This window comes from Herpailurus yagouaroundi, unplaced genomic scaffold (genome assembly GCF_014898765.1).
Source record: "Herpailurus yagouaroundi ecotype Mexico unplaced genomic scaffold, PumYag 163, whole genome shotgun sequence".
Classification (NCBI taxonomy): domain Eukaryota; kingdom Metazoa; phylum Chordata; class Mammalia; order Carnivora; family Felidae; genus Herpailurus; species Herpailurus yagouaroundi.
Genome location: NW_024412404.1, coordinates 30734655 through 30761711, shown reverse-complemented (window position 1 = coordinate 30761711; position 27057 = coordinate 30734655). Strand labels below are relative to the sequence as shown.

The window sequence follows — 27057 nt, the reverse complement described above, 5'->3', positions numbered from 1 at the left end:
GACTGTAACAAAACTACCACAGACTGGGTGGTTGACAGACCTTTATTTCTCACAGTTCTGGAGGTGGGAGGTTCAAGATCAAGGTGCTGGCAGGATTGGTGTTGGGTGAGAGCCTGTCTCCTGGTTCCTAGACAGACTTCTTTAAGCCGTGTCCTCATATGGCAGAAGGGGTAAAGGAGCTCTCAGGGCCCCTTTTATAAGGGAACTGATCCCATTCACCGTGAACTCACAGGCCACCAGTTTGTTCGGGTGGCTTTAAAGAGGCACACCTGTAAGGTTCTACCGTGAGCCGTTTCCTTCAAAAATTGTGGTTTTAAAGTAAAAGATATCTTAATAGTTTGATTTGCCCATCATTTACCAAGTGGTACATAGCCCGTGTTCCAAACAATGCGGGCTTCGCCATATTTGAAATGGTGTTGCATTGAATTAATATTATTTCAGATTTCTTCTGGTGACCATGATACAATCGTACCGACCACTGAGTGATTTGCTCAGTCCAGTGGAAAATGTATCTGTCCTGTCAAAACTCTTATTTTCGTCTCTTAAATAATTCATCCCTAATGGTAATTTAAGAAGTCTGTTTAACATACTAAAAAATACCCTGAGAAACACCTTACGTCACCGTTCCTGTGAGGCCAGAATCCAGCACAGCTTAACGGGGTCCTCAGCTCAGGGTGTCACAGGCCGCAGTCAAAATGTCAGCCAGTCTGTGTTCTCAACTAGAGGCTCAGTTGAGGAATAGAGGAATAGAGGAAAAGAAGTCGGCTTCCAAGATCACTTAGGATGTTGGCAGAATCTGCTTCCTTTCTGCTGTAGTACTGAGAACTTCAGTTTTCTGCTGTCTCCTGGAGGCCGTCCTCAGCTCCCAGCAGGCTGGCCACAGTCCCCTCCACGTGGCCCTCTCCATAGGCAGTGTGCAGTGTAGCAGCTTGCTCTTCAAGGCAAGCAGGAGAATGAGAGCTTTCATTTCTAGCATGACTGAGCCTTACACAGGATGCCATCATCGTGGGATTCCTGTCCAGTCACCTGTGCCCTACTCTGGTTAGGAGCAAGTCACGGGTCCCACCCACACTCAAGGGGAGGGATGATACAAAGTCAAGAACACAGGAGGAGGGACCATAGGGGTACGGTAGAGTCTGCCCACCATAGGATTTCCAGTGCCCTAAATACTGCCTGGCGCATAGTACACAGTGAGTGCTGGTAGTTGATTGAATTAGTTGCAGCCATACTTTTTGAACCACGTATTGCTATCTTTTTCCCAAGTCTGTGGTTTATCATCTGGTTTTATTTATTACACGTTTTGATATGTAGGAAAGGTTAAGTTTTAATTTAGACAAATCAACCAAATTTTCCCTTGGTTTGTTACGTTACTTTACAACTCAAGGGGCCCTTCTCCTATCTAGAGATCAGATAAATATTTGCCTCTATTTTCGCCTAGATTTTTAATGATTTCTTTATCCTTTTTTTTTTTTTTGTTTTTTACATTTAACTCTGACCTATCTAGGGGCTATCTAGGGGCGCCTGGGTGGCTTGGTCGGTTAAGCGTCCGACTTCGGCTCAGGTCATGATCTCACGGTCCGTGAGTTCGAGCCCCGCGTCGGGCTCTGCGCTGACAGCTCAGAGCCTGGAGCCTGTTTCAGCTTCTGTGTCTCCCTCTCTCTCTGCTCCTCCCCTGTTCATGCTCTGTCTCTCTCCGTCTCAAAAATAAATAAATGTTAAAAAAAATTTTTTTTTTAACTCTGACCTATCTAGTAGGTTTAGAACTAGAGGGAGAGGTGTAACATGATACAGTGAGTAATCCTTTTTTTTCTCCACTAATCTTTGCTACCTTATTTAGCTATATTGAGTTATTATATACTTGCTGCTGGACTCTCTATTCTGTTTCATTTATTTGCCATTCTCTTCTTGCTTTAATTACACACTTACAAAATACAGCATTGACAAAAAATTTTTCATTAAAAAATAAAAATTACAGCATCACCAGTCAGAAATGCCAAAGAAGTTACTATCAGACTCATTCAGTGTAATAATTAGGTACGTGGTCTAAGCTGTTGTAACAGAGAGACTGAAAATACAGAGGCTCAAATAAAATTGAAGCGTTTTGGTATTTTGTGTAACTGTGCAAAGCTATGTGTAGTCCAGAGCTACGAGAGGCAACCCTTCTCCACCATCATCTAGGGACCCAGGCTCCTTCCACCCCATAGCTGTCCAGCCCCCAGGGCGCTGTCCTGGTGTGTGTGGGCATAGCTGTCTCACCCTTACATCCATGCTCCAGTCTATGGAAAGGGAGTGGTGGAAGTCCTGGGAAAGTGCCTTGGCCTTTGAGCTCATGAGCCAGAAATGGCGTATTATTTTTCCTTGCATCCCTTTCATTTAGACTAAACCATGTTATAAAGAAGATGTGGTGTGTATGTATGTGTGTGTGTGTGTGTGTGTGTATGTGTATATATATGTGTATACACACACACAATGGAATATTACTCTGTGATAAAAAAGAGTGAAATCTGCCATTTGCAATAATGTGGATGGAAATAGAGTGTATTAAGCTAAGCTAAATAAATCACAGAAAGACAAATATATGATTTCACTCATGTGAAGTTAAAGAAACAAAACAGATGAACATAGGGGAAGGAAAGGAAAAATAAGATTAAAAACAGAAAGGGAGGCAAATTATAAGAGACTCTTAAGTACAGAGAACAGGGGCGCCTGGGTGGTTCAGTCGGTTAAGCATCCGACTTTGGCTCAGGTCATGATCTCACTATTTGTGAGTTCGACCCCCGCGTCGGGCTCTGTGCTGACAGCTCAGAGCCTGGTGCCTGCTCCAGGTTCTTTGTCTCCCTCTCTCTGCCCCTCCCCCACTCACAATCTGTTTGTCTCTCAAAAATAAATAAAACATTAAAAAATTAAAAAAAAATACAGAGAACAAACTGAAGGTGACTGGAGGGGTATTGGGCAGGGATTGGGCTAAACGGGTGATGGGCATTAAGGAGGGCACTTCTTGGGATGAGCACTGAGCGTTACATGTAAGTGATGAATCACTAACTTCTACTCCTGAAATCATTAGTACACTGTATGTTAACTAACTTGCATTTAAATAAAATTTAAAAATTAAAAAAAATAGGCTAAACCATGTTGCCACATCCACCTTCAAGAGAGGTTAGGAAATATGGTATCAAACTGGGCGGACATGGATTTGGCTAAAATTTCGGAGGATCTATTATTGAACAGAAGGAGAAGGGGTATCAAGGACAGCTAATGGCCTTTGCCCCAGTCCAGGATCCATAGCTACAAATAACCGTATTTAACAGGAAAAGAATGATCATTTTTGTCAAGTGAAAAATCAGCCTCTGGATATGACCATAAAATACAAATATGTCCTGGTTTTTGGTTTTAGATGGCCAGTAACCCGTGTGCCAGGTAGCAGTCTGTGCCAGTCTTGAATGCCAACAGGAAGTCACTGGACAGCAAACCTCTTCCAGGATCACAACTGGGCTATTGAAGTAACTCGAAAAAGAGGAAAAAAAGAGCTGAGGCCATGGCAAGAAGAAACCGAGTTCGGTCTACCTCTCCTCCAGATGGAGGCTGGGGCTGGATGATTGTGGCTGGCTGTTTCCTTGTTACCATCTGTACTCGGGCAGTCACCAGGTAGGTGGGATTTTCTTCTAGATTTATTAAGATGATCTGGCTTGTCTTTTCTTCTAAGTCTGCTTCGTTCTATTTCTGAACCTCTCATTGTGAAAATATCTGTGTATATGTACAGGGTGTGTGTGTGTGTGTGTGTGTGTGTGCGCGCGCGTGCATTTCCTTTGCTTGGATATCTTTTTCTTTGCGAGGAATGTGATTTTCTAATACCTGAAAGTCCTGGATAGTGGTGTCTTCTATAATATCTGGCACATACACCTGAAATGTGAGGACATTTTTAGACTAAATGTTGTGGCTATTCCAGCCGTTTGTTTTCGTAAACAGCTCATCTCGGAAAAGAAAAATACATAAGGTCAAAACAATCCTTGAAAACCTCTTGGCTCACCAGATACTGAGCTGTTGGAAAGCTTAATACCTAGAATTTAAATTCTTCTGCTTCCTTTTACATTTGGCTGGAGGCTAAGTTCTAGGTTGAAGGAAAGTAACAGCGTAAGTACAGGCTTCTCTCATTCTTGTTCATTTCTCCTCGTTCTTTTATCCAAGGCCCTATTGTTGAATATGCTTAAGTTAAACCCATGTACATTGGGACTCATTCATCTCACTTATACTTGGAGTAAATGTATGCTTGAGGTCTGCATGTGCTAGCTCTTCCCTCTACTTATGCCTTCATTGAAGTAGAACTCTTTACTCTTCTCTGGCAGCACACCCTTAGCAGTGACCGAACGTAATTTGCCCTGTAAACTTTATTTGATGACATCATCAATAAAAGCATCAGTAACAAATACATAACGCAGGAAATAAGCAGGCTCTTTGTGTTTGGTAAAATAAGAGTTGGTTGATTATGTATCATAGAAACCTATAGATTTGTTTAACATAATATGGTATTGGGTCTGTTTTTTTTTTTTTTTTCCATCTCTATCATGGGTCTTGTGTTGTGGGTGTGAGGAGTCATAGAGTTAAAAAGGAATCTTTTGGTTCTTACATGTGGAAGCTCCCATCATTTCCAACATGGAAAAGTTCTGGAACTGACTTCAGTGCTTTATAAGGAGGTTGATATCTTTATAAGGAGGTAGTGGAGTCTTCGTGACCCCTTTATTTATTTATTTATTTATTTATTTATTTATTTATTTATTTTAACGTTTATTTCTTTTTGAGACAGAGAGAGAGCATGAACGGGGGAGGGTCAGAGAGAGAGAGAGGAAGACACAGAATCTGAAACAGGCTCCAGGCTCTGAGCCATCAGCACAGAGCCCGATGCGGGGCTTGAACTCACGAACCGTGAGATCATGACCTGAGCCGAAGTTGGACGCTTAACCAACTGAGCCACCCAGGCGCCCCTCATGACCCTTCTTAGATGGAATAGTTTTATATATCCCCACGAATAGATTAGGACACTGGTGCTAACATAGGTTAAGTAACTTACCTACAGTTTTGGTCTAGTGGGACAGAACTGGACTGGATTTCTAGTCTTTTTTACTTCTTGTCTTGTTTACTTGCCATTGCATGTGCGCATATAATCCACCAACTCTTTCCAACACAAACCAGATTATCTTCCTACCTCATTATTTCTCACACATGCACCGTATCTGCCCCATCTTCCATACACATGTATATATTCACACACATATCCTCTGTTAGTGCCTTTTCATTGTGAGAAGTGACTACTTCAGTCTTCACCTTTGTTCTGCTCTAAGATGCAGGCACTTTGAGGAAGTTCTGTGGCCAGTTCCTTGTCCCCTGAAACACTCTGCACCTTATCCTGTAGAACAGTGTGGGATCACCAGACGTAGGTTTTCTAAAAATTGCCTTGGTGATGGAATCGCTGTCTTAAGATCTTACTTCCTAATCTCCATATGGTTGTCACACCAGTGATGAGAAGTCATGGTGCCAGGGGACGGCTGTTTCTAAATTCTTCTAACGGAGGCTCTCTACCCTCCTTGTCCTGTTGGCAATTAGTCATGTTAGTTGTCACCCCAATTCATGTACAAACAACTGCACATTAAGGCTTGGAGACATCTGGATTGTTTGAGTGTTGTACTCTGAAACTATGGAAGTGACTTGGGGCAGGTGTCTGTAGAAAATTGAGGACTTACCTCAAGGACACTGATTTCTTGATGGTCTTTTATGCTCATTGGCATCTTATATGGCTTGTCTTGTTTGGCAGGACATTGAATCTCATTTTTTTTTTTTCTCAATCACAGTGGAATTGCTGTGGAACCCATGACTGTCACCCAAGGCTGAAAATCTTGCATATTTTTTTCGGTTGTATCCTTAAGTTTTCAACTTCAAGTTAATGGAAATCAAGTTCCCTAATATCTAGGTATACGTTCATTGAGGACAATGCTCTATCTAGGTGTTTTCCAAAAATACAGAGATGCTGGAACACCGCCTGGTAGGCGCGGGCACAAATAACTGAAATACAAATCCAAATGGGCTAAGTATACATCGGATAAAAACAGCGTGTAAAATAACGCTGGTGAGAGAGGGGTTAATTCTGATCTGGGAGTTCAGGACAGCTTTCAAGAGACGTTGTCCCTGGAGTGAAGTCTTGAAGAGTGGATAGTATTTGGCCAGGAGGAAATGAGAGGGAGAGAGGTTTCAAGCTACATTAGGTGCATGTACTTTATCTGCTTTCCTCACTTTGTGATAACAGTGGGCAGTCCCCCTTCCTGAACTGCTAAGGGTTTAGCCAGAAACCAGAAGAGCGTTGTGGCAGGTAGCAAAGACCTGTTCTCAGAGGTTAATGGGAGAGGCTGAGAGGGGCATAGCTGAGCCAAATTAAGTTTAGAGGAGAAAAGTGCAAAGGCACGGCCAGCATTGGAACTCAGTGTCGTGAACAGGCAGCAGCCAATAGGACTGGAGATAGGGCCAAGGAAAGCAGCCCCTAGGGTGATTTGTCAATTCAGAGGATCAGTGCCTATTCTGTTGTGCAATTAAGTCTTTTTTTCCCTGTTTAAACTGTATACTTAAAAATTAAACCATACTTCCAGGTGCTAAAAATTTGAACAATACAGAGATACATAAAATAGTCTTTTTTCTCATCGCTTCCTGAATGTCAGTTTCACTGCCCAAAGTTAACCTTGTTATTAGCTTCTTCAGGTGTGCCCCCCCCAATTTAAGAACCTTACATCCATCTGTAAAGCATATTATTATTCTTTTCCTTGACACCAATAGGATCATACTGTACACACTGTTTTGAACTTATTATTTTTTGCTTAATTATATCTCTTGGAAGTATTTCCATATTCAGCACATACAGCTCTACCTCACTGAAAAAAAACAGCTTAAGATTCCATCACAAGGATGTGTGCATAATTTATTTAACACATTTTGATTGAAGGACTTATATTGTTCCCTGGGTTTTGATTTACAAACAATGCTCCATACAGTCATGATCCAGACCACTTTAAAATCAACTTTCAACTCTTGCCTTGTAACTGATGATGCCGCCTTACACGTAAAGTTTACATAAAGCTCGAAGTTGTCTAGGCTATTACAGCCGTCATTCTCATTTATTTATACTCTCTGTTCATTAATGTGTGTTGAGTACTTATTTTTTGCCTCAAGATATCTTATTACCAAACACATTCTCTATTTCAAGAATCACATTTCATCGTGAAATTATGTGACATTCTGTTTGTGAACTGACAGCTTGAGTTGGAGTTGATGGTTGAAAAAGCAATACTTGATTTGAATGTTCAAAGAAAACCTCCAGCTGTAAGACCTAACTTTTCTCAGGGCACCTGGGTGGCTCAGTCTGTTGAGTGTCTGACTCTTGATTTCAGCTCAGGTCATGATCCCAGAGTTGTGGGATCGAGCCCTGCGTCAGATTCTGCACTGAGCTTGGAGACTGCTTAAGATTCTCTTTCTCTCTCTCCCTCTGCCCCTCTCCCCCACTCACTCTCTCTCTCTCAAATTAAAATAATAATAAATAAAATAAAAAATAAAAGTAGTACATGCTCATCAAAAAAAAAAAAAATCAGAAAGTAAAAGGAAAACAAAAGTTCTATAAAAAAGAGCACCTGGGTGGCTCAGTTGGTTAAGTGTCTGACTCTTGATTTCAGCTCAGGCCATGATCTCATGGTTTGTGAGTTCGAGCCTCACACTGGGCTCTGTGCTGACAGAATGGAGTCTGCTTGGAATTCTTTCTCTCCTACTCTCTCTCTGCTCCCCCCCCTCAAATTAAATATTTTTAAAAAGTTATATTAGGGGCGCCTGGGTGGCGCAGTCGGTTAAGCGTCCGACTTCAGCCAGGTCACCATCTCGTGGTCCGTGAGTTCGAGCCCCGCGTCGGGCTCTGGGCTGATGGCTCAGAGCCTGGAGCCTGTTTCCGATTCTGTGTCTCCCTCTCTCTCTGCCCCTCCCCCATTCATGCTCTGTCTCTCTCTGTCCCAAAAATAAATAAAACGTTGGAAAAAAAATTTTTTTAAAGTTATATTAAAAAAAGACCCATTTTTCTTGACATCTTCTGGATCCAAATTAACTTAGTTGCAGTAGATGTCTAGAGTCCTGTGGAATTGGGGATCTCTTTTAACAATGGCTGAATTCCTATAAATAGTAGCTAATGTTAGCTGAGTACTTGTTCTGTGCTGGTTAACATTGTTCCAAGCACCTTTCATTTATTAAATCATTTAGTCCTTGAAACAACACACAGAGGTCGAATAATGTGTCCAGAGTCACAAGGGTAGTGAGTAGTACTGCTTTTAACTACTAGGCTACACTGGCCAGTGGATCACTTCCACATTGATGCACTGGATGACTTCATCAACTGGAGAACCATCTTTCCCAAATACCAGATGTTGTCAACATCTAGCTCTATAGGAGCCAGAGAAGAAGTTTTATTTTTTAAGATTATTTTTTCTTAAAAAAAATTTTTTTTTTAATGTTTATTGATTTTTGACAGAGAGAGAGAGAGAGCTCAAGTGGTGGGGTGGGGGGTGGGAGGTGGGCAGAGAGATAGAGAGACACAGAATCCCAGCAGGCTCCAGGCTCCGCACTGTCGGCACAGAGCCCGACACAGGGCTCAAACCTGTGGACTGTGAGATCAAGACCTGAGCCCAAGTCGGATGCTCAACCGACTGAGCCACCCAGGCGCCCCAAGATTTTTCTTTCTTTTTAAGAAATCTCTACACCCGACAAGGGGCTCAAACCCACAACCCCGAGGTTAAGAGTCGCATGCTCCATCAACTGAGCCAGCCAGGTGCCTTGAGAAGAATTTTATAGCAGAGTGGCAAGACGGAGATACTAGGCATGTTGGCCCCTTGAGGGAGAGTATCTTTGAGAATGGTATTTCATACAGATGACACTTGCATGATAATTTTGTTTCCTTATTCTTAGGAACAGAGCTTATCAACCACTGAAGGATGATACTTGCATGATAATTTTGTTTCCTTATTCTTAGGAACAGAGCCTATCAACCACTGAAGGATGTTAGGAGTTGTTTGCTACTGAGCATGATCTAATGAATGCATTATGACTGATCCAGTTATGCTGATCAAACTGCTTATTTCAGAAATGAGGAAAAGAGACTCTGAGAGATTAAGAAGCTTTATCCAAACTCTCAGTTACTCAGTGTGAGGATCAGCGATCAGGACCCAGCTTTCCTGACACATCAGATGCACAGATTTTCCAAAGGACAATAAAAATTATTTCTGGAGTGAGAAGCACGTGTGCTCCCGATAACATTTATTTTCTTTAAGGTCATGCCTGTGTTTAGAAGCCATAAATCATGGAACTTTACCATTTGAAAAGTACTTTTTTCCCTTTTGAGAACAAGTAAGAAGTGATCCTTGTTTTTTGAAAGTCACAGTCAATCAGAAGCATGTTCATGGTTATTAAATTTTGCCTCTGGCAAGCCTATTCACATGGTTAGATAAGAATCTCGGGTATTATTTTTGAACTTTGCATACCTAAAGTTTGACTGATATGACTAATCAGGTCAGTTAAGAAAACCATCAATCAGAAAACTAAACAGCAATAAAACAAGATAAAAAAGTTACAAGAGACAAACATAGTCGCACAAATATGAAATCCCTCAGAATGATTTAGTGAAGAGAAGAGACCGGCGTACCATCGCAAAATGTCTTCTCATCATCTGGGACCCTTTTTTCTTAGTCACCCCATGTTCTTTCCCACCTCTAGCTTCGGGATCTTCCTCCTACTGATACTTCATTCTGCCAGCTTATGAACTCAGATTCTTCACATCTCTACTTCACCTTATCTGGCTCCACGTTCCTGGTCAGCCACCCTCCAGTCTTCCTCTTCCCTTTCTCATTCATGTCCTTGAAGTTGCTGTTCAACCTTTTTTACTTCCTTCGCTTCTAGTCACTTCTTTACCAACGCTAATCCTTCCTTCCTTCTTTCTTTCCTCCCTGCGATACCTTGAACCTTGAACAATATTTAATGAACACCCAGGTAATGATATGAGAGCCAGTGCAGACATGGTCTTTGCTGTGACAGAGCAACAGTCTAGTGGAGAATACAAACCAACGCAAAGGGAATCGCCATATCCCTGTAGTGTGGTAGGTGTCCCGCACGTCACGTAAACACTTACGAGAGGTATTAAGCCCAGACTCAGGTTGTCAGGGAAGCCTTCCTGGAGGAGTTGACCATTAATGTTTATTTTTGAGAGCGAGAGAGAGAGACAGAGCATGAGCAGGTGAGGACAGAGAGAGAGGGAGCCCCAGAATCTGAAGCAGGCTCCAGGCTCCGAGCTCTCAGCACAGAGCCCGACGCGGGGCTCAAGCTCCTGAACCGTGAGAACGTGACCTGAGCCGAAGTCTGATGCTTAATCGACTGAGCCACCCAGGTGCTCCTGGAGGAGTTGACTACTATCTTTAGACTATAAGAATGAGGGCAGCTGAGAGAGCAGCCTAGAAAAGAAGAAAACTCTTTAATGCTCAGAGGTGTGAAAAAGTATGGGTGGTGTGTTGAAAGTGATGGAAATAAGTTCAGTCTGGCTGAAATGAGGAATGCATGGTGTAGGTTAGGGGAAACACCGAGAAGGGTCAACTCCTGCGGGGTCTCAGAAGTCATGTTAAAGAGTTTGAAGCATCAGGATCTCTTTCGTGTTCTAGTAAGGTCACTGACCATTGCATATAAAATGTACAGAAGGCAGCCAAGTGTGAATTCAGGGAGATGAGTTAGGAGGGTTTGGGCTGCAGTCCAGGAGAGAGGTATGGGCATGAATTATGAATGATAAGGGGAATGGAGAGCTGTGGAGGCATTTGAGAGCTATGTATAAGGTAGAATAAAACCTGACCATAGATTAGATCAGTGGTTCTCAACCAGGCTGATTTTGACCTCCAGGGGACAGTGGGCAATGTTTGGAGACATTTGGGGGGTGGAGGCCAGGGATGCTACCAAACACTGTATGATACACAGGACAACCCCTAAAACCAAGAGTTGTCTTTGTTAAAGATGATGGCCAAAATGTCAGTAGGACTTGGGTTGAGAAACCCAGGCTAACGATCACTTAACTATTTTGATAATGAGGCGATGTCTATGAAATTATTATTCTCTTTTAAGTTTATTTATTTATTTATTTTGAGAGAGAGAGAGAGAGAGAGGGAGAGAGCATGCATGTGCACACACGGGCAAGGGGCAAATTTAGAGGCAGAGAGAGAATCCCAAGCGCTCTCTGCGCTGTGAGTGCAGAGCCTGAGGTGGGTCTCTATCTCACAGACTGTGAGGTCATGACCTGAGCTGAAATCAAGAGTCGGATGCTTAACCACCTGAGCCCCCCCCCCAGGTGCCCCTTCATGGAGTTTTTAATTTGCTCTTCGGTGTTCTTACTAGCATGAGTTTACCTTTCATCTTTACATCCTGCAATCCCCGTTTTGAACACAAACGTGAGCGTTGAACTCATGCAGAATCACTGGAGCTCAGGCACGTGTATGTATTTCATTTTCACCAGAACAGGGGAAACCCTGCACCAAAAACCAAAACGAAACAAAACAAAACGACCTCCACCGTTTTCACTTCGTTTCTTGATGCACTCACTTTCTGTCAACATTCTCTATCTTCCACTTCCTGATGAATAAGGGAAGACAGAGAAGGAAAGGGAAAGGAATGGTGGGTAGCCCTACCTTTCTTTTTTCCTCCATGTCATGATTTTCAGCGTAAGTGGTTGGCTAGTAAAATACAGAGACATAACCTGAGTCAGAGAGGATATAGGAATCCTCAGTGCTTTGTGTTTCCTAGAACACTGTTGCTTGCTTTCTGCATTTGAAACAAGTTCTGATTTGAAAGGAAAGCATGGCCTCTCTCAGGAGTGAGAGCCTTCCTCCCCCTACCCCCATGCTTACTCAGTTGTCAATGTAACATAACTTGCACACACTCTGAGTCTAACCCAACACCCACACATTGTGAGTCTGCCAGAGTTTATGTGTCTAATACCACACGTGTCCATGGGAAGACGGAGAGTCGCAAACACACGTGGTGCGTGTATCTCCTCTGCTCGCGTGCATGCCCTGTTGCTCCTTTGGACTTTACTTACAAAACATGAATTCAGAGATGAACGTGTTAGAAATTTTAAGACCGTGACAGCTGAAATTCTGTGCTTCTGAGTGCCAGATTCTGTGCGATTGCAGAGGATGCACGCTGGGAAAGCTGGCCCTGCCTAACACAGTTGTCCTGGTTCTACCTGATTCTCCTCCTTCTTTTTTCTCCATCACCCACCTTCACATCTAGCAGCAACTGGAAAGGGCTGGGGAGAGAAATAACAGGTTACTGCGGGCTGCTGAAGCATGATGGGTTAGACGGTAGCCCTATCCAGAGAGACGACCTCCTATCTCATCCTCACCAAGACCTGATCCTTCCCTGGCTGTAATCGAGTACTAGAAGCTCCTGCCCTGAATTGGGAAACTTGCTAATCTGTATGACATTCATTCAAACTTGTACAGTGATACAAATCATTGCTCTAAAATCACTTACATCTTTTTTTCCTAATTAATTTTTCAGTGTAAAGTTTCTCTGTCTCTGTATGTCTGTCTGTCTGTCTCTCTCTCTCTCGTGATTATTTATAATGTCACCATTCACATATAATGACTGGGTAATTTTTTGGTTTTTTCTCTATTTATATGAACTATGATTTTATCAAAATAAGCCTTTACTATATAAACTACTTTGTTTTAATTAACATTGTATTGTGAATTTTTTCCCAAATCAATAAATACATATCAAATCATCATTTTTTAACACCTAAAAATATTTCATTTTATTGATGTCAAAATGTACTTAGCCAGTCCCTTATTGATGGGCAAATAGGTTGGTTACAATATTTGGCCTTTATAAATAGTTCTTTAAAATATATCCTTTTATGTGTATCTATTATTACTATTATTATCATCATTTGATTATTACCTTTTGTTAAAACCTAGAACTGAAATTGCTGGGAGAGGAGATGTAGAACTCCTTTTTTTGAGAGAGAGAGAAAGAGAGAGAGCAGAGGATGGGCAGAAAGAATCCCAAGCCCCAACATGGGACCCGATCCCATGAATTGTAAGATCGTGACCTGAGCCAAAATCAAGAGTGGAATGCTTAACTGGCTGAGCCACCCAGGCACCCTGAGAGATGTATAATTCTTAATTGTCAAATTTTAACTTGTGTATCAACCTCTTAGAAGTCACAGATGTTGGTGAAATATGAAGATAAAAAAGAACCCATATTTTTGACCTGCCATATTTCCCGTAAAACCTTCCCTACAGCGGTGATCCTCATATCCACTTGGCTTCAGCAGCCCTTCTAGTGGATGAACATTCTTTCTCATCCTTTAGAGTGGCTCCGTAGCCATTGGGCCATTCTGACTTCCTACCTACTATGGTCCAGCAATGTACCACTGAAAACCAATTAAACCAGCTGAACCAGAATTTGAAACTGTGGTTTTGATCCATGCTCATTCATTTTTTTTTTTTTTGTATAAAATTCTTGCACTGTATTTTTCAGATGTATTTCCATTTTTTTTGTGGAGTTCCAGACATACTTCACTCAGGATTATGCACAAACAGCTTGGATCCATTCCATTGTAGACTGTGTGACCATGCTCTGTGGTGAGTATCACCAGGGCTAGACAATTATTGGTTACTCTTGAACTGTACGTGACACTGGCCTTCCACTGCTTCTGTTTACCAGCTTTTTATGAATAGAAGGGCTTTGCTAAAAGTTGGCTAAGACTATATAAAAAGAAGAGACCGATCCTACCTTCAGCCAAACCCAACCAGACCTGCCCTTGGAATTAATGGTCTTCGCTGAGGGCAGATAGAACAGGTGATTAACACTCTCAAAAAGACATACTATTTGGTGCTCCCATATAGAGATAGGGTGCTGGACCTCACAGGACTCATCCTGATTTGGGAAACAGTTAACCATACAGTATATGCTTGACCTCTCTTTGCTAAATGCTATGGTCCCTCATTCTCCAGTCATGAAAACGGTCATTGGATCGCACTATGAGCCATTCCTATATGATCTCCTTAAGCAAATGCCAAGAAATCTTGTTCTTATTCTGTTCCCTTCCCAGAGGTTCAAAATGTGGCTCATGGATTTTGTTTTTCATGCGTAAACCTTCATTCTTAGAGAAGTATGAGGGAAGGATAGGATGGTACAGTCATGTGATCAGCACGTTCACCGTCACTATAATTTCATTCAGGAAACCCCAAGGGTACTATAGAGGACATACAGAGTCATCTCAAAATCCATGGAATCTCTCAATCCATCTATGTCGTAGAGGAACGCTAGTCTTGAGATTTTTCTTTTCGAACGTTTTAAACCAAAGTTCTTAAATGAATGTCTTAGAGAGTTTCTGAGATTGGGACAAGTTGGAATGATCTATTTGCAGTCTAGACCCATTTAATCATTTCATTTAAATGAATCCTTAGTATTAAAAAAAACCCACTGTTATCTCTTCAGGCCATGTCTTGTGGCAAAAAGGAAATCCCATATTATTTAATAACTTATAAATAACATCAACTGATTCCACTCTAGGTACTGATTCATACTTATTTTTAGAAAAAAAAATGGACATACTCAGGAATCAGTTGAATTGTGCTGAAATGTATTTCCTTTGTTGGGAGGAATTTGAGAGCAGTTCTGGGATGAAGAGCACGTTTCATGAGAAGGCTAAGTTGACTCTGTCTACTGATAACCCTGGAAGGTCTTAAGGGATCAGAAAATAATATCTTTGGGTTTTCTTTTTTTTTTTTTTTTTGTTAATTTTTTTTTCAACGTTTATTTATTTTTGGGACAGAGAGAGACAGAGCATGAACGGGCGAGGGGCAGAGAGAGAGGGAGACACAGAATCGGAAACAGGCTCCAGGCTCTGAGCCATCAGCGCAGAGCCCGACGCGGGGCTCGAACTCACGGACCGCGAGATCGTGACCTGGCTGAAGTCGGACGCTTAACCGACTGCGCCACCCAGGCGCCCCATATCTTTGGGTTTTCTACCCTGTTTTCTTGTTTGTTTTGTTTGTTTTTTTAATCAGGAAGACTATCACTTGGTTTTCAGGGTCATGTTATTAGTCACAGCCTTTGTATGACCATGCCAAGTGAGCCATGTTTATCTTTCTCAGATGACACAGGTGACTCATTTCCCTCACTGTTATCTTTTGGAGAATATTTATTATCCCCAGAAGAGGACTAAATGGCCTTCGGTGACCAACAGGATCACAGTGACTGTGTGATACAGCTGGGTCGTATTAGATGCGGCATTTTAAAATTCAAGGACTGGAGGCCATGCAAGGACTTGAGGCCTGTTGGATCCAGTTTCCATGTACCAGTTTCCATGTTGCTCATCTGGCAACACTAGTTGAGGTCAGGAGATGGAGAAGAGGCTGCAGACACCCACTGGGGGCACTTTTCTTTGAGTTTAGTGTAAGTTTTGTCACTTTCCAATAGCCATAGCGGCAGCAGCCTGGAGAATTAGATATATTCTCGGCAGTTTTGCTCCTTCCTGTTCTCCAGAGATTATATAGACACACTGCCACTGTTTTAACTAGGCAGGAGACATCAGGCTGACGGCTGGTTCTGTCACGTACATTTGAGTCGGGCCCCAGTTTCAACCTGACCAACACAAAATTATACTCCACCGATACCCGAAGAACTTGCTCTTCTGATCTTCGTACTAGGAATGCTGCTCAGCATGAGTTGTTCCATAGAAAGAATTCTCATGCTTTCCCCATGTCTCCTCTGCCATCAGTCTGGGAGGCCCAAGGAGACAGAGTAACAGGGTGAAATAACCCTGAACTTGGTGTCAGGTGCCCTGAGCTATACTTGTTGGTGATCTTGGACATGTCATAGTCCCCTGAACTTCAATTTCTCCTTGGTCTATTCCAGCTTAATTAATATTCTATAAACCTGAAAGCTGGCACAATTATAACACATTGTTAAACCACAAATAGAGTGAGGCCAACCCAAATGTCACTACGGATGTGAGGCATTTTCCTAGATTTTCTGGATTTTGATTTCTCATCCACAGGGTTTCCGAAAGGCCGAAAACAGTACCAGATTGTGGAATGGTCTTTTTCCTTGGCCTTTTCCTGCACAACACTACTGGCCACACAGTGTTGCCTTCCCTTCCCTACTTTCCTTCCCTACTAGTTAACTGTGATAATTATTGCTAATGATGCATGATTAATACTATGTGAAACATACAAGCCACATCCCTGTGTAAGTGGCATGTAATTTAAATAAGGAGCTATTTCACTATTTTAAAAGCACCCCCGAGCCCTGGAATTATGACTATAATAGAATGGAGAAGCGGAGGGCACACGGAAATGCAACTCAGCAGAACCAATCCTAATTCCAGCTTTGCTACTTGTTCTCCGTGTGACCATAGGCAAGTCATTTCCTCTGTCCTCAGTTTCCAAATATGTGGAATGAGCGAGACGGGCTTGATGCCGTAAAGGTCAACCATTCTCTGTTCTGTCAACGCAACACCACAGCCTTTCCACAGTGCCCTCAAGGCCTCTCTGCTGAACCTATTTATTATTGTTTTTGAAGCTCCACTTGGGAGTGTCGTCAGTAACCATTTATCCTGTCAAGTGGGAATCATGCTGGGTGGCTTGCTTGCATCGACTGGTCTCATCCTGGGCTCATTTGCCACCAGTCTGAAGCATCTCTACCTCACTCTGGGAGTTCTCACAGGTAAGGGCTCTTTGTACCGCTTGTCTCCCCACCCCCTTCAGGTGTTGTCAAGCAATCAACAGAACTGTATTCCGTAAAGTAGTCATCTTGTTAGATGCGTAACGTAAAATTTTTTTCATGTTTATTTATTTCTGAAGGAGAGAGAGAGAGCATGAGCAGGGGAGGGGCAGAGAGAGAGGGAGACGCAGAATCCAAAGCAGGCTCCGGGCTCTGAACTGTTAGCACAGAGCCGGGGCTCGAACCCACAAGCGGTGAGATGATGACCTGAGCCGAAGTCAGACGCCCAACTGAGCCACCTGGGTGCCCCATACTTGCATAATTTAGTTGACTTAGCTTATGTCTACCTACCTAGCAGTTAAAAGAGCTGGAAATGCAATTGATTGCACTCCTGGAATGAAAATGTATCACTCCTTCAATTCAGCCACATGATAGAAGTGATTTCCGGCTTCCCCTCTGGTAGCAGTGGATGGCTGAGATTCTGTACTCAGAAGCAATGAGATGTTAGCCAGGGCACCATAAATTTTCAGCAGTCATCATTCTCCCAACATCTTTGCCGAGACACCAAAACACTATCTGCGCTCGACCTGAGTTGCCCCTGCTTTATAGTGAGTGAGGAGCATCATCCAATAAATGGGGGTTTACAGTTTAAAAAAGAAAGCCCCTTATTGTGAAGATTTTTAGATTATGCATTCTCTCTCAATGTGATGGAATTATGCTTTAAAGAATTATGACGAACCCTGCAAGAAGAGAAGTAATCTATGTGCATCCCATAAATCATACCTAAGGGCACTGCATAGCATCAAGGTGGGGTCACTCGGTGGCACTGGAGTGGCATTTTGCCCCATCACTCAGAGGAATGGGGAATAGCACTAACTCAGTCTGGGCCGTAGGGGTAGCATGATCTGGTCAATGAAGGACATAATCTCATAGTGATTTTATAAATCTGGCTCTGTCCGCTTAAAAAAAAAAAAAGGTATCTGTTCCATGTAACCCAAAAGTCCCAACCGCTAGGTGTCCAGTCATCCCAGTTTACCAAGGAGTGCCCTGGTCTTAGCACTGAACATCTCGTATCCCGAAAACCCATCAGTCCAGGCAAATCTGGATCATTGGTCACCCAGCACTGCAGATGGGAATAGGAGCCAAAGGTCGTTCTGTTTTTCCATTTAGATGCCATGAGTTCAAGGTTTTACACTCTTCAGATTTTCTTGACTTAAAAGGAATAGAAACTGAAAATCCTTAAAAGGCTTTCTGCTGACTTTAAGGAATATGTTCAGGTTACTATGTGTACATGCTGTGTTCATACACAAAGTTGGCATGAAGTTTCCCCATTATGTGAAATGATTCTGGAACTTTCATGGGGTCATATATGCTATTTAAACTCAAATTCCATGAGTGGTCCAGATGATCAGAGTTGTGTTTTCATAGGCAGTGAAGAGTTGAAGTAATCCTCTGGATAATTCAAGATAAAAAGAGGTATAGGGTGGGGAGAATAAGTTTCTTGGGTCAGCATTATCTTCGTTTTCTAGTTAATTCAAATTCAGTTCGTGTAATGATTTTTTAAGCTCTTCCTTTCATTTTAATATTTCATATATTAAAATATATTTCATTTCATATATCTATCTATATATATATCTATATATATGACTTTCTTCTTTGGAAGCAAACCTTAAAAAAATATGGCTTTGGAAGCAAACCTTAAAAAAATATGGCAGATATAGATATCTGTAGATATCTATCTATCTATCCATCCATCCATCCATCCATCCATCCACACACACTGTGCTTCCCAAACTATGAATGACTGGTCAGGGAGACTCCTCTTTAGCTTGGTGTAGAAAATAGTTTTAAAAGGGTTTGACAGAAGGTCAGATTCTCTTTAATCCAAATAAGTTTATCCTGAAATATTTTGTTTCACAGTATACCAAAACTCATATACTTCTCTTCATCCTTAGGTCTCGGATTTGCACTTTGTTACTCTCCAGCTATTGCCATGGTTGGCAAATATTTCAGCAGACGGAAGGCCCTTGCTTACGGGATCGCTATGTCAGGAAGTGGCATTGGCACCTTCATACTGGCTCCGGTGGTTCAACTCCTTATTGAACAGTTTTCCTGGCGGGGAGCGTTACTCATTCTTGGGGGCTTCGTTTTGAATCTCTGTGTTTGCGGCGCCTTGATGCGGCCTATTACTCTGAAAGAGGACCCTACAACTCCAGAGCAGGACCACATCTGTAGAACTCAGAAACAAGACTTTAAGCGAGTGTCTCCCTGTGCAACTTTGACTAAAAAATGGGTGCAGACCTGCCTCTGTTGCTCTTTGCAACAGGAATACAGTTTTTTACTGATGTCAGACTTCGTTGTGTTAGCCATCTCTGTTCTGTTCATGGCTTACGGCTGCAGCCCTCTCTTTGTGTACTTGGTACCTTATGCTCTGAGTGTCGGAGTGAGTCACCAGCAAGCTGCTTTCCTTATGTCCATTCTCGGGGTGATTGACATTATTGGCAACATCACATTTGGATGGCTAACTGACAGAAGGTAAAATCCGTGAAACCACAGTCGGCGCCCTACCAGGGGACTCCCAGCTTTGAGATCCCCCTCATCCCCTTACCCTGTACAAAACCCACATCTGAGTGACGTCAATGAGTTTTCAGTATCTGAGGGCAACCCCCCTGCTGTTTCTTCTAGGTAGAGGTTGGAAACCTTTTCCCGTAAAGAGGTAGATAGTAAACGTTTTTGGCTCCATGGGTCATGTGATCACAAGTATTCAGTTCTGCTGTTGTAGCACAAAACAACTATAGACAATATGTGAAGAAATGAGAGTGGCTATGTTCCAGTAGGACTTTACTATGGATACTGAAATTTTAATTTCCCAGATAATTTTCACACGTTGAAATAGTATTGTTCTTTTGATTTTTTGTTCCAACCACTCAGAAATAGAAAACGCTTCTTAGTTCACAGATAGTGCAAAAACAGGTGGTGATCTAGATTTGGCCATGGTTTGCCAACCTCTGTTCTAGACGGTTCAGGATGATGGGTATGTCTAAATTGCAGAAACCTGTGGTAACCACAAGTTCTGGTGACACATTTCATTCCATCCGAAGTCAAGTCAGTGCTCAGGCTGGGTGTTGTGGTTTTAGTTTAAAGACAAAACAAAACAAAACAAGCAAACAAACAAAAAACACAGAGGCTGGCTGGAAATGGAGAGAGGAACAGAATTGAGTCCAGGCAGGGAGATTAGGTGCAAAACTAACACATTATTTATAGCCACACATTTGTGTTTGACCATGCGGATAGCAAATACTTACAGTATGATTTTAGGCTTAGAAACCCAAGTTGTAACAAATCCACTAGGTAGTTTCTTAAGCTAATGCTTACTGCTTGGATTGAAGAAGAGTGAGATACTCAGATTCTCTTCACACTCGAGCTGTGACCTGGGAGAGCAGTCATCACGTGGCTTCTCACATATTATGTCTTTGGTACTTACTCAGTGTCCAACAGCCATTCTCCAGTGCTATGAGTATAATATTTAAAGTTAATTCCAAATTTAATGGCTAAGGAAAAGCGGGAAGAGCTGGGGTCTCTATCTTGACAACTAAGACCACAAGAAGCAACCCCAGTGTAGGTTTGATAGAGGCATCTCTGCTCAGGGGCTATACCAGACCTAAGTTCTTCTGCTGGCTCTGCCCCTTACTATCCCTGTGACCTAGGGAAAATTAGTGACCCTCAGATCTTCAGGGGTCTTCAACTGTAAAACAGGCGAGTGCACTATTTTTCTGTTGACCTCTTAGCGTTTTGTGAGACTCAAATGAGACTGCGGGTTGAAAAACATTTGTAAAGCATAAATGGCCAGGGCTGATACTATACCGAGTCTTTGAAATAATTGGTATCAATGATGAGTTTGGAGCTATAGGGGGAAAAGGTAACGGAAGTACCACTGGGGAGGTCTTGAAAATAACACTTAGTCCTAGTACAAGACTGACATCATCTCTGGCCAGTCATTTTAATGTCTTCATATTCTAGCTTCTCCCTTGTGTAACTTGGGTTATTGACCACATGTGATGTAGCAGACACCAATGGGTGACGTACCTGGAAGCATCTAATATGGTAGACGGCTAGAAAATAGTCTCCTGACACTCGACTTGTTATTTTACAACTATCCTTAGGGTGACCGTATGGGATAGGTAACCTTCCCATTATACAGCTTAAAGAAATGGAGGTTAGAGTTCAGCAGTTAGTAGGTGACAGAACTGGATTCGGACTTCCGTCTTTCTAGTTTTAGAGCCTATTTTGTGCCACACCATGTTTCCTGGGAAGATGAAGTCTTGTGTGTTCCTATACCAAAAGAAAGAGAGGTAGACGACATGGATAACGGGAAGCCTTCTCTATAAATAACTGCAGTGCTTATCGCTGCATGGCCATGGTTCCAAAGCTCTTTGATAGAAGCTGTGCATTCTGCACTCATTCTTGGTCTTCAAATCCACAGGTGCCTGAAGAAGTACCGGTATGTCTGCTACCTCTTTGCCGTGGGACTGGATGGGCTTTGCTATCTCTGCCTCCCAATGCTCCAGAGTCTTCCCCTCCTCGTGCCTTTCTCTTGTACCTTTGGCTACTTTGATGGTGCCTACGTGACTCTGATCCCAGTAGTGACTGCAGAAATAGTAGGGACCACGTCTTTGTCATCAGCCCTCGGTGTGGTGTACTTCCTTCATGCAGTGCCGTACTTGGTGAGCCCACCCATCGCAGGTAAGTTTCCAGAGAGATTCCCCCCGACACTTCTTCCATTTGTCATACCGATGTGAAAACTGTCAACTCGCACGCAGACGATGGGGACTGGAAGTTAAGTTGGGAAGAGCGAAAGGGAAAGGGATTCAAGAGCCACCGAGGTATCATGGGCTCACTTGTATCCTTGTTTTATCATTTTCTTCCAGCCAAGTGGAGACTTTAGCCTACTTGGAAAGAAAAAGTCCAAAATTAGGGTCTTGATTCCATTCCACACTAACGATGGGAGCAGTGGAATGGAGCAGCTGTTCAGGCTTATAAATAAGTCAGGCACATTCAGAGGGAAGTCTGGAGGGAGTACAGGATTCCACTTGGGGAGAGTGGGCAGTGAGGCTGAAATGGTAAGTGGGTGTCATAGCGGAGGGTCTTGAGTGCCAGCCAAAGGAGCCAAAGGGGCCCTATATTCTTAAGAGACTATGGATAGTGTTTTTATTTATTTATTTTTTTTTAATTTACATCCAAATTAGTTAGCGTATAGTGAAACTATAGAATGATTTCCAAACCCAGCCGTTGCTAAAGCAGCCAACTAGGGGAAACTGTGGCTGTTTCACAGCTGCAGATAAAAATTCCTGGTTAGGGGTGCCTTGGTGGCTCAGTCAGTTAAGCCTCCGACTTCAGCTCAGGTCATGATCTCATGGTTCGTGGGTTCGAGCCCTGCATTGGGCTCTGTGCCAACATCTCGGAGTCTGGAGCCTGCTTCAGATTCTATATCTCCCTCTGTCTCTGCCCTTTCCCTGCTTATACTCTCTCTCTCTCTCTCTCTCTCTCTCTCTCTCTCTCTCAAAACTAAATAAACATTTAAAAAATTTCCTGGTCAGTTTAAATTCCGTGATACAGGACCATCTTTTTAGTGCTTCATTTTTTGGAAACTGCCCCCAAAAGGTCCCCCCATCCTCCCTTGGTAGCCAATTTTTGTGTGTACCAACCTTGGAGGGAGCAGTGTGATTCAGTTAAAAAGTCACAGTGCATAAATGAAATTTGGATTCCTGGATCCTTTTTTTTGGATTCATGGCCTTCATTTGGCAAATTAGACATTCTCGTTGCCAGGCATTGGAGGATTAGGGTGTGAGTTCTTACCATAATACTTCTCTTATTTAATTACCGTTAAAATGACAACTCTCTACTCAGTCTCTTTTGTTTGGTGCTACAGAAATGCATAAGCAAATCACAGGATAACTAAAATATTCGAGAGTACTTTGGATTACAGGAAACTTTGTGGGGCTTGTAACAATTTCTGCATACCGTTTTTGACTAATGAAGTGGGTGAAAGGAAAAATCATATACTTTTCCAGAGGATTTTCTTGGCATAGAAGTTTAGAGGAGTTTTTATTTTTTTATTTTTTTTTTTATATATGAAATTTATTGTCAAATTGGTTTCCATACAACACCCAGTGCTCATCCCAAAAGGTGCCCTCCTCAATACCCATCACCCACCCTCTCCTCCCTCCCACCCCCCATCAACCCTCAGTTTGCTCTCAGTTCTCAACAGTTAGAGGAGTTTTTAAAAAAACTTTTTAATCGTAAAATAATTGCCTGCCAAGGTCTAATTTGATGCCATCGATTCCCTGATCATTGTGGCCCATATTTTGCATATCATATGCCCTGGTTCTCCTCAAAATTTAGAGCGGGAATTGATATTGGGATTAATTTGTTGCAAAGGAGCTAAAGAAAAGAAGAAGAAAAAAAAAAGCCATGATTGCAGAATGATATCTTGTGAAGTTTGCGTTGGCCGCATCTAAGATGGCCCAAAGTTCTGATTTTCACTGTATGGGGTACAATGACTGGATCCAGCCGAAAATTTGGATTCTTCTATATCCAGGAGCATGTTAATGTCACTCAAGATAGACAGTATGTGGGTGTTGGGAATACTACCAGCATTTGGTACAATTATATTCTCTTAACACCAGAGATAAGTGATCCCAACATCAATAATTTGATGCTATTTTTATCTTTTCTACCATATTTTCTAGGATTAATAACAATATTTCTTGTGCGATTACTAAGAATGGGACACTCCTCCAAACACTTTACCTAGCGGTGACAATCCATTTAAGAACTTTTCCTAGAAAACAGAATGCATTTTCAGTTGCTGCACCACATTTTTAGATCTGCTTCTCATGTCAAAATTATAATGGTGGTGCTAGCAATCTATTGTTCTTATCCTTCGAAATGATTAGATTTGGGGCACCTGGGTGGCTCAGCTGGTTAAGTGTCCAACTTCGGCCCAGGTCATGATCTCACAGTTCGTGGGTTCGAGCCCCGTGTCAGGCTCCGTGCCGACAGCTCAGAGCCTGGAGCCTGCTTCGGATTCTATCTCCCTCTCTCTCTCTCTGCCCTCCCCTGCTCACACTCTGTCTCTCTGTCTCTCTTTCTCAAAATTAAACATTAAAAAAAAAAAAAAGAAATGATTAGATTTGAGAGTAGGTAAATAATTGAATTGTCAACTCCACAATGTAATTTCGCTGTTGCTTATTACAGGATGGCTTGTGGATACGACGGGCAGCTACACTGCAGCCTTTCTGCTCTGTGGATTCTCAATGATATTTAGTTCTGTGTTGCTTGGCTTTGCTAGACTTGTAAAGAAGATGAAAAAAACCCAGCTGCAGTTCCTGGCCAAAGAGTCTGATCCGAAGCTGCAGCTATGGACCAATGGATCGGTGGCTTACTCTGTAGCAAAAGAGTTAGATCACAAAGATGAGGAATCTGTCGCTGTCGCGGTGTCTGGTTACAACCCCACATGACCAGTGGCCTGGAGCCTGGGAATCTTCAGGGCTGAGAGAGTTGGGACCACCAGACCGTGTGTGTCTCTGAAGCATTTTATTTTGGCAGAAGCACTGCCTTCCGAGGAAATTATTATTGTTTTATTAACGCGTTTGTAGGGGAAAATAGCAAATAACAAAGCACGTTGGACTGGCTCAGAGTTTCCTCATTTGGGATTTGTGCTCACAATTGAACTCACATCTTTCAGGCAACGAGCATCACTCCGTGGAGAATGTTAGGACATAGCTGATGCAGTTAGTGGTAATTGGGGGTAATTTCAAGGCATGACCAAAGAAGATGACATTGGGAAGCTTTGTCTCCAACTCTCTGGCCCTCCATCTTCCTCAGTCAGAAGGTAAAGAGAAACAATGACGTGTAGGTGAGCTTACTTTATGCTTTTTTGGAGAAGGGGGTCTGTAGGAATCACTGCCTTTTGAAGAATCTAAAGTATTCTTCAGTGACTCTGTTTAAAGCCCTGATGAGAATCTCCACTGTGAGGAAGGGTTGGCATCTTCACCTCTCAACCTCCACTGAAAGCCTTCTTCCTAAGACTGAGCCCCTCACCTCTGACCCGGCCCTCACCTCTGTTCCTATCACATATAATAATGAGTTTAGCAGAATACGCCAAGTCACAAGGGTGATTCCTCAGTCTCACCTGAAATGTTAACACCGACACGTCTTTAGAAACAAAGCTTTTATTGAACTTGCACACACATTCCTGTTAGGAACTGAAAAATGCTGGCAGTATTCCAACTGGGCAGGAATTGAATTCTCAAATCAGCAGGGGTCTGATGGGAGTTTTCTTTTCAGACCAGACATTTAGGTTCATCATTACCCAAGAGGGAGGTTTGCCTGAAAAAGATTGTTCTAGAGATATTCCAGAGGTGAGATTCCTTTCTGCCTGTGTTAATTCTTGTTCCAGTGTCCACTGCCCTTTATCTCTTGATGGATAATCGTTCGAAACTTTACGGGCCTCTCCAGATGAATGAGAAGGCTTCAGGGGTTAACCTCAGCATCCTAGCCCTCTCATTAATTAGAGCTTTGTTCAGGCGAGAGGGAGGAGAAGGTTAAGAAGGCTAGAGGTGTGGTATTTTACAGTTCATAGAACTCTTTCACATACCTTCACTCCTTGGATTAGAATAGTTTACTCATTCTCAAGTACTCTATTTTCCTATAGTTTGGGACAATTTCTGACTCTTCAGAGGGAGGGTATCAAAGAGAAGAGAAAGGCCAGAGCCTCCAGCTTGTCTCCAACCGCTTTTAAATCCACAGAGTGATAGCCCTGAATCGCCAAATCGTGTCACACCTGTAAATTAGGAGAAGACTACACAATTGAAAAAGGATTTTAATTATAGAGAAATTTTAAATCTGAACCTGAAAGAAATATTTTTACCCTAAAGGCCATTTAATCCATTGTCCCTCAGGCGGTCTCACAAATGCCTGGTCGGCACTGAGGAGGATCCTAGGTTGACGAAGCGTGTTCACCAAGAGTCTTCGCCTATAACTGGATTATTTCATAAAATTGCATATTAATACATTGCTTTCAGAATGAAATACTGACTTGATTTAATGGAAGAAAACTGTAATATTTCACTGCTGCTTTCCAAAGATAAATTTGAATGTCGCCTGTTATCTTTTTACTTAGCTCAAGAATTAAGTTTTGAACCCACTTACTAGATCATTTGCAATCTACAAATAATACTTGGAAAATATCTGTAAAAAATCAAAGTTATGATGAACTTATGTGTGTTTGGAATAGCACTTTATACTAGATATCGTTTCTTGAATCTTCAAGCCTAAAGATTTTTTGAAATATAAATAGTTCTAAACATTCCTAGACATATTTTTTCCTAGCAGCCAGAGTAAAATTTTCGTTCTCAAGTTCTGCAATATGATTTCTCTGAAGTATTATAAGTGTTCCTGAAAAATGAGTATAGAAACCAGAGCTTTAAAAAATTTGTTTAAAGTATTTGGGATATTTTTACTTTCTACATGCATAAATTTGTATTTTACTTGCCCATTTGGAGCGCAATTTTAGAAAACCATCAAGGAAAATGTAGATCTTAGACTCCACCATTGTATCTCCACAAAATTTTACTGTTAAGGTTCCATGTGCCTATACTGTTTTTTCCAAAAGGGAGAGATTCGTAGGAATGATGTGTTTTGTGGAATCAAGAACAAAATTGTGGTAGGATGATTCTGCATCTTAAATATTTCTTCATATCACTGTGAGCTCTACTTTGAAATTGAGTAGAAAAGCAAAGAAGCTAACTTCTATTGATACACTGTACCATTGGGCCTTTTTTTTTTTTTTCAGATTGTGATTTTACTAGTAGATCAGATATTTATGCTCATATTTTCTTATTTCAAAAGCGTAATAAAATGAGTTTATATTTGTGTTTGGAAACACATTTTTCCCTGTACAAGGGGTTTGGATTGAATGGCGAGTGAGCTTGTCTGGATTATGCTAAAATGTAGCTGGCATATAAAGATGTGGTAAACAATCAAATAATTTACAAAAGCCAAACCCATGTATTGAGTGTTTTCAATGTATTAGCTACTGTGCTAAGCACTTCCTATGCATTGTATTATCTAATCCCCGTAACCTCTATTGTCACCACTTGATAGATGTGGAAGCTGGGGTATCACGTGGCCACTGCACTTCCATTGCCTCCAGGGAAATCCGGTAAAGCCAGGAATCTATCTGATGCTGGACCCTGCCTCCTTCCCCTTGTGCCT

The 27057-nt window shown here is 42.1% G+C and overlaps 1 protein-coding gene across 1 annotated transcript in view; it reads left to right on the top strand.

Annotated features, from left to right (window-relative positions):
- Nucleotides 1-26845, top strand: part of SLC16A12 (solute carrier family 16 member 12) — an 80997-nt gene extending 54152 nt beyond the window's left edge. Inside the window, 7 exon segments of the mRNA XM_040485827.1 lie at nt 3395-3531; nt 3534-3645; nt 13588-13691; nt 16639-16782; nt 18735-19314; nt 21263-21522; nt 24037-26845. Coding sequence (XP_040341761.1) covers nt 3441-3531; nt 3534-3645; nt 13588-13691; nt 16639-16782; nt 18735-19314; nt 21263-21522; nt 24037-24299 — 1554 coding nt within the window. The 5' untranslated portion in view covers nt 3395-3440 and the 3' untranslated portion in view covers nt 24300-26845.
- Nucleotides 26846-27057: the final 212 nt, after the last annotated feature.